The sequence below is a fragment of the Solanum tuberosum genome, unplaced genomic scaffold, assembly GCF_000226075.1.
Source record: "Solanum tuberosum cultivar DM 1-3 516 R44 unplaced genomic scaffold, SolTub_3.0 scf00149, whole genome shotgun sequence".
Taxonomy (NCBI): Eukaryota; Viridiplantae; Streptophyta; class Magnoliopsida; order Solanales; family Solanaceae; genus Solanum; species Solanum tuberosum.
The window spans coordinates 740,099-748,121 of record NW_006239072.1 but is presented as its reverse complement, the minus strand read 5'-3'; the positions used below and the strand labels follow the sequence as shown (position 1 = coordinate 748,121).

The 8,023-nt window shown below is 32.4% G+C and overlaps 2 protein-coding genes across 2 annotated transcripts in view; one reads left to right on the top strand and one right to left on the bottom strand.

The window, feature by feature from the left end:
- LOC102586397 (uncharacterized) overlaps window positions 1-214 on the bottom strand; it is a 4,780-nt gene extending 4,566 nt beyond the window's left edge. Inside the window, exon 1 of the mRNA XM_006352516.2 lies at window positions 16-214. Coding sequence (XP_006352578.2) covers window positions 16-58 — 43 coding nt within the window. The 5' untranslated portion in view covers window positions 59-214. The remainder of the gene's footprint in view (window positions 1-15) is intronic.
- A 2,316-nt stretch (window positions 215-2,530) lies between these two features.
- Window positions 2,531-7,369, top strand: LOC102586064 (putative serine/threonine-protein kinase). Its single transcript, XM_006352515.2, has 7 exons — window positions 2,531-2,787; window positions 4,045-4,168; window positions 4,310-4,425; window positions 4,528-4,738; window positions 5,898-6,135; window positions 6,308-6,458; window positions 6,765-7,369. The coding sequence occupies exons 2-7, from the start codon at window positions 4,099-4,101 to the stop codon at window positions 7,137-7,139; spliced, it is 1,161 nt and encodes a 386-aa protein (XP_006352577.1). The 5' UTR covers window positions 2,531-2,787; window positions 4,045-4,098; the 3' UTR covers window positions 7,140-7,369.
- The last annotated feature ends 654 nt before the right edge of the window (window positions 7,370-8,023 follow it).

Below are 8,023 nucleotides of genomic sequence, written 5' to 3'. Positions count from 1 at the left end.
GTTGGGGGTGCTTACTTCCACTACCAATTACAGCAACTTTAGCAGCAACATTTGCCATTGATTTTCTCTTCCAACTCGAAGGGAAGAAAGGGGAAAATTTGATGTTTAGAAATTTATTACTATTATTATTAGTTAGAGAAATAAGTGATTGTTATTTATCCACATCCATATATTTGGAAAAAAAACTTTATTATGTTAGGAGTCATTTTGCTCAAATTTTCTAAAAATATTATATTCTTCAACTATTAGAATGTTGCGATATGTACTATTATCTATGTTAGTGATGATGAAATTTTTAAAAATACATAATTTTTGAACGATTCAATATATAGTATGATAGTCGATAGTATGAGATAAAATTGGGAGGTATGTTATTTTTTTATTTTTTTTTAATACTTGAATAAAGAATTTTTGTCACGTAAGAATTATGAATATCCATATAAATAAAGCGTGGAGCTAGCGAGAGAGAAGGAGGTTCAATTGAATTTTGTTGGTAAAAATAGATTAAAAATAAGATTTTTATATATAAATTGTTAAAAAAATTTATATAAGAAGATATTTAATATGATAGTAAAAATTGTTCAAGATTTACTTTAAATTATAAGTTTGAATTTTGATAGTATCATTATAAAAAGTCTTTATTTCATTTTCGAAGTCATTAATCAAATGATAGACACACAATTTTCAACATTAATTCATATGAAATTAGCATGACCGGAGATTATATTATCTTCATTCATAATTATTAAACTTGAAGTTTTTCTATTTAGAATTACGTAAGATCCAGTAGAAAGTTTGAAGCAAATATCTCAATAAAAGGATGAATTATTATGTAATGACTTTGTCTTATTCTATCTTTATTGTCATAATTTTCCTATTCACACATATTTTTAACTGAAAATGGATTTTATTATATAGTCAAATAACATGGCAAAAAGTCTCAATTCTTTAATTTGGCCAAAAACAAATCCACTACTTTGAAATTCTTGATTAAAAAATGTCAAATTACTTACATGCAAAAATTAAAACCTTTTGCCACTTTGGTCATTAATGTTGCCATTAGTTGGTCCTTTAAGAAACTGTAATTGTTGACATAATTTTTTTTGGAATAAAGTTATCAAGTGGCTGCTTAGAATTTTTTTAAATATTTTTTTAGTCAACTCCCAATATTTTTATTTTAATCCAGTTGCTTACTTTTGAAATTTATAAACCCAAAATTGCACACAATTCACATTTCAGGTGTGGATAGTTTTTTTCTCTAATAGACAAATTTTTTGATTATGTATATAAGAGGTATAAGCTAGAATAGTAACTATTGACTTTTCTTTTTGGTTCAACTTTTTAAAATTTGTTTCAAATTTGGCTGAAAAACTATTACCAAATCTTCAGTATCTTTTCGGAGCTTGACTATTTTGAATTCGTATTGCATAGCGCTTTATTTGAAGGAAACACTATCTATCAAAGAATTTTTCACATTAAGGATTCAAATTCAAGATCTCTGATTAAGGAAGGAGTTGTCCATCCACGACTGTCTGCAATACATTCTTTTCCACTTTTTTTTTAGTTATTGCAAAAATTTCTTTCTAATGATAATTTAATTGAAACAATTTAAAAAAAAACATGCAATGAAATACACCTAACAAAATATATTTAGCGCAATAGATATACCAGAATGATAGTTTGTACCAAATATCACCCTATCTTAAAAGATATTGAGACTATTTTCTATAACAATAAAAAAATCGTAAATGATAAAGTGAAATTCAATTCACGAAATAATCTGATCTATAAAACTTTTTCAGTTTTTTCCAAAAAAATTTAGAATTTTTTTCAACATTTTTTAAATAGAATTTTGTTAAGTTAGGTGTGTGCATGGGTCCCAGACACGTGTTGGCGCCATATAAAACATTTGACAGTGCCACGCCAACAGCTACTACGGATGTCCAACTTGATGGCAATAGTAATTTGTTATCTTCTATAGTTAAAATAATAATCTATAAATCAAACAAAATAGAATAATAATAAAATAAAAGTCAAATTCAAGATACAAAATTTCTATTTTACGGTGCTTATAATTAAGTGAGATTACTTTTTATTTCAAATTCTTAAGCATTAAAATTAAATAATATTTTTGTTTTTCTATTTGGTGTAGAGTGTCCCCATTGAAGCATCGATTAAAGTTAGATTGAACCCTATATTCTTATTTAGTTGACGTAACAAAATTTTCTTTAGACTCGAATTTAAAATTTCTTATTAAAGGTGGAACAATCTCTCCACACAACCCATATGGATTAAAATTGAATAATTTTACTTTAGCTGAAAACTAAGGTTACATCAAAAACAATTTATTTAACTTTATAAGATAAAAATAAAATTTCATACACATCATGTTCACCAACTTCACTTGTGTAATTAAATTGCGAATACATAATAATAACGTCTCCGCACATACTACTTCACTTGTGCAATTTGACGGGGAGACATGTTGTTGTTGTAAAATTAAATTTATTTGACTAGTAAGCGCCAAGGTTACGTCTTGTTATTTCACTTTCCTCGTAGCCTCATAGGACCAGACAAAGTCTTCTTCTTCTTCATCTATGCACTATTTTTGGGGCGTGTCTGCAATTATTAGTGTGAACAAGAAATTTTCCCTCTAAAAGACTTCCATAAGACTCTCAAGAATCTTGGGATCCATCCCATTTCACTTCTTTGCCCAAAAAAAAAAAAAAAAAAAAAAACCAAAAAAACAGCAAGATCACCTGTTTTTGTTTTCTGCTATTTTTTGAGGTAATTTTTATTTGATTTATATCTTTTGGCTTCTTAAAGATTTGTTCTTTGATGGGTTTATCTTCTTTTTCCTTTTAAAGTATTGTTTTTGTTCTTTTATGAATCTTGATTCCCTCATCTTTTATGTAGAGCTTGTAAAAAATGGCCTATTTGATGTCACTCTGTAGTTGTCTTTTTTTCTCAAAGTTTGAATCTTTATGATGATGCCTCTAAATAATTGCTTCTTCTGTTTATTCCTGTTTTTATTTTTGGATTTTGTTGGGGTTGATTTTGAAGCAAATATTGAGCTAGAGTACTTTTAACATGAGCTTTGATAGTCAGATATTAGGTAGATTCTGCTTAATTAGATAAACCATAATTGTATAATGCTTTATTTTTGTATTTGTATATGTTCTTTTGTTTTATGTTTTTCTCAATCTGGTAAACAGTTGAACCAACTTTGTGTTTTTGGCTGATCAATTGTTTTCTTATGCTTCACTGTGTCCACCTTTTTTAGTTGTTGTGCCGAGGGTCTATCCCTACAAAGGTAGCGTTAAGGTCTGTGTACATCGTATCCTTCTTGTCGGATCGCGCTGGGTATGTGTTGTTGTGTCCATGTTTCGCTTTGAGTTACCATTTTATTGGGAAGTAACCATGATGCTTTGCTGCCAATTCCATTCTTAGGTGCATTTCTTCTAGCCTTGTGTGCTTCCAAGTTAAAGTAGTCTTGACTTTGGTTATAGATAGGGTAAAAGTAGTCTCCTTATACGGTCTTGGAAAATCCTTGCGTCATGGGCTGGCTTTTCGGGTTGAGTTAGGCTAAAAGTTTGTTTCTTTAACATTCCATACCCCGTCAAGTTGATAAACTGAGTTGAAGTCCTTTTGCTTTGGTTAATGAAGAAGGAAAGAACAAAACAAATTGTAGCTTAAGAGAAAAGAGATTGAGGATGGTTTGACGTAAATATGCATCTATTGTCATGAATGAGCAGCTCGCTATAGTTTGTTTCTGAAGATTTTACAGCTAAATGCAAGTTAACAAAAGAATAGTGAATCTGAGCTTAAATTACTTGACTACAATTAGTAGTTTGGACTTAATCGCCCCCCTCAAAGTTGATGTTGATTCGGGCTGCCCGACTTCTTTTAGGCATGAAGTACCCTCTTATAACCATGTTTGTCATGATTTCTTATGCTATCCTTTTATATTTTAGTGCATTTCGTATCAACTAGATTTGCCAATTTACTGGGCAGTTATAGCGAGTCTTTTCTTTAATTTTGCAGGCTCTGATTTTCGTTGATATCATATACAGAGGGTCATTGGTGCATCCTAAAGTTATGACTTGCTTCCCTTTGTTCCGTAGAAAACATCAGTCATCAACCAGGCATGCATCTGAATTTAATGATGGTAAGCACTAAAGGTCCGCCCATTATATAATTTTTGGATGTTCTTAGTAATTGTGACATTCAACATTCTTTTATCTTTTCGTATACCACATATAATTTTTTATGTATATTGAAAAGATACTAATAAGTTGATTCACAACAGAGCTCTCTGGCGTCAAGAATGTCACTCTTTTCTCCTATAAGCAGTTAAGAATCGCCACCGATGACTTTAGTTCTGTGAATAAAATTGGAGAGGGTGGATTTGGTTCTGTTTATAAGGTAATGACAACTGTTCTCCTTCTACCTTGTTATGAATTGGTGGTTCAAATATTATGTGATTAAGAAGTCTTATGGATTTTTACTATATGATGCTATGAGCAGGGAAGGCTAAAAAGTGGAAAGATGGCTGCTATAAAGGTTCTTTCAAGTGAATCAAAGCAAGGTGTCAGGGAGTTCTTGACAGAAATTAAAGTAATTTCAGACGTTGACCATGAAAATCTAGTCAAACTCTATGGCTGTTGTATAGAAGATGATCACAGGATATTGGTCTACAACTATCTTGAAAATAACAGCCTTGCTCAAACGCTTCTCGGTAATTTTGTTTTCCTGGATTTTTCAACAGTACTTTTAGATGTTCACCGAGTGTTTTAGACGTAATATTGAGTCAGTTTATCTTCCTTTGTATGTATAGCTCAACTATTCTGGTGAGCCTGAATCTAATATTCACTCTTGGATGGGTGCAAACCAGCTAATTTGTTAATTTCTTACATTAACAAATTGCATTGCCTGAATAACGTTTTTCTTGTTTCTAGCAAGAGCCAACTAGTTAACCTGTTTTGGTAATGTGTCGTTGGGCCGAGGGTCTACCGGAAACAGCCTCTTTACCTCTACATAGGTAGGGTAAGGTTTGCATACATCCTCTCTTTCTCAGACCCCACTTGTGGGATTACACTGGGTATGTTGTTGTAGCAAGAGCCAACTAGTGTTTCTTGATGATTGTGTCACTCATCATCCTCAAATGTTTGACTGGATTGTATTTCATGCTTATAACATGGCCAATGTATTTAAAGTTGTCCTTAAGCAAGTTTTTTTTTTTTTTCTTAGTGGGGTGGACGGGGTGGGGATTTATGAAGTGTGTTTCCAAGCTAACCTCTTGTAACAAGATGTTTGAGGTTTTAGTTCAGTTGAAAGTTGTAAGTCGAGAAGTCTGAGGAGTGTTATGTGCTTCACATGATTCACCAGTCTTTCTTTAGAACAGATTCATTCCAGAACAGAAAACCAAATTGAGAATCAAAGTTGATGTAGAACACATGGACTTGAATAATCTATCTGTTAAATGAGAAATGATTCTGTCGTCCTTACTGAATCTTGTAGGATTCTGTTGCTTTGTTTCTTGCTCCTTCTTGTGATTTTTATATCGTCAATCACTACATACAGATTCCTGATGTGCTTTTTTGAAGGCAAACTAGATAAACACATTGTTCCGAATTCCTATCAGCTTTTTAGATTAGGTGAATGCCCAATATTGTTTCCACTACTATGTTATGAATTGAGTTATACTAAATAAGATTGTGCTTTAAGTGGCTCCCTCCTTGTCCTCTATACTCCGTGGACAGCAAAAGTGATCGAGTTATATCATTTGGATATGTTATTGTAATAACCAAACTAATCACTTTATACAAATGTTCTAGTTCATTGTAGTTCTATCTCTAAACACTCAAATCTAATTCTTCTGGATATTTTGCATACAGGTGGAGGACACAGTAGCATCCAGTTCAGTTGGCGAACAAGGACTAAAATTAGCATTGGAGTTGCGAAGGGGCTAGCTTATCTTCATGAGCAAGTGAAGCCACATATAATTCACCGTGATATCAAAGCGAGTAATATTCTCCTTGACAAAGACTTGACACCCAAGATTTCAGATTTTGGCCTGGCAAAGCTCATTCCCCCCAACGCTACTCATGTTAGTACACGTGTGGCAGGAACCATGTAAGTACACGCGTGGTACAATAGCTTTCTGCTAAGTAATTCCATGTACTTACTCCAGTCTTTCTGCTATCTTCACCTTCCTTTTTCCTCTCTTTTACTTGCTCTTTTCTACTAAATGCTCCGAGTAGTGAGTATCTAATTTCATTAACTCAAATCCATGTCTTTTTTCCAGTGGTTATTTGGCACCAGAGTATGCAATTAGAGGCCAGGCAACACGTAAATCAGATGTCTACAGTTATGGCGTTCTTCTGATAGAAATTGTCACTGGAAGATGCAACACAAACTCGCGTTTACCTATTGACGAACAATATCTCCTTGAAAGGGTATGACTTTTCAAACCATACATTCATTTTAATTATTGCATGATTGCTTCATATGGCGAGAACACAAGAAAAAAACTGAAACATGATGCTAACTGATTCATGAATTCACAAGCTATAAAACTAATCTTTTGGAAGAAAATGAAATATCCACGCGACGCGACAATGAAATCATCTCTGCAAGATCAACATAGAACATAAAAGAGAAGAACGAATCATTTTCTTTGCTTCTCTTTTTTCTTAGTGTCTACAATCTTCAAATGAATATGCTGAAAGCTGTGTTTGACTATTTTCATGTGTGTGTTACAGGCGTGGCAACTTTATGAAAGAAAGGAGTTGGTATTGCTAGTAGACACGTCTCTAGACGGGGATTTTGATGCTGAACAGGCCTGCAGATTCTTGAAGATTGGGCTCCTTTGCACTCAAGACTCCTTAAAGCTGCGGCCATCCATGTCTACGATTCTCAAGATGCTAACCGGTGAGATGGAGGTCAATGACAATAAGATAACAAAACCAGGCTTGATCTCCGATTTCATGGATCTCAAGATTAAAAGTAGTGATCCTGAACAAATTAACGCAGCATATGATTACGTCTTATCAGACAATACAACAACGTTGCCATCCACGAGTTCTTCTCAAGGTAACTCGACATTCACAACCGCTGCATATGATCAAAGCATTTGAGCTTAGATTTTTGGAGTGAATTGGAAAATTTTGGAGTGGTGGAGGGAAGGTAAATAGTTTGTATTTGGTTGAATATTACTTTCAACTTTGTTTTATTCCTTTTTTTTCCCCTCTGTACTTTTTTTTTTCTTTCTGTATATGTAAATTGTTCATGTTGTTAGAAATAGTGTATGTTGTAAATTTGAGGTGTTGAATTCAAGAAATGTAATTTTCTCTAGCTGGTATACTTACTAATTTGTTTTATATTTATTAGTATTGTATTATTTATTATTTTGAAACTTGCCATTGTAAAAGGACAATTTATCAAGGGTCTTTTGGTACATTAATCTTTAATGACAACATGTATGGTGATTTTGTAAAAGAAAAGTCATTTTGAGTGGCTTTATTCATACACTACTAAATTTAGCGACTTCGCTAAATAATTTCACAATACTTAAGTGATCATTTGAGATATTTACTCCTTTGATGATATGATACACTACTGACCTCGCTTATCATTTTTTTAGTAGAATAGAAGATAAATCAATTTAAAGGCTACTTGGGTTACTATGTTGTCCACTTGCGTGTCTATTGGAAATTTTTTTTCTACGTTTACAAGGTAAGATAAGATTGTGTAAACACATCGTACTTTTTAGATTCCAACTACGAAATTGCACGGAATATGTTATCGAAAAAAGTAGCTTTATGTGATTATTACCTAACTTGAGTACAATTTCTATCAAGAATTACCTAACTTGAGTACATGTATTTCATTTAAAATAATGTTTCTCCAATTGTATTCATGTATTAAAATTTATAATAAAGTAGCAGGGTCTGTAGGAGTTACTATTTATTGTTTTCATTAGTTATTTGTAATAGCAATCTCTGTGTTACTAACGATGAAC

Coding starts and splice junctions, on each gene's coding strand:
- LOC102586064 (XM_006352515.2), top strand. CDS start 4,099: ATGACTTGCTTCCCTTTGTTCCGTAGAAAACATCAGTCATCAACCAGG. Junction 4,739..5,897: donor CCTTGCTCAAACGCTTCTCG/GTAATTTTGTTT, acceptor TTTTGCATACAG/GTGGAGGACACAGTAGCATC. Junction 6,459..6,764: donor AACAATATCTCCTTGAAAGG/GTATGACTTTTC, acceptor TGTGTGTTACAG/GCGTGGCAACTTTATGAAAG.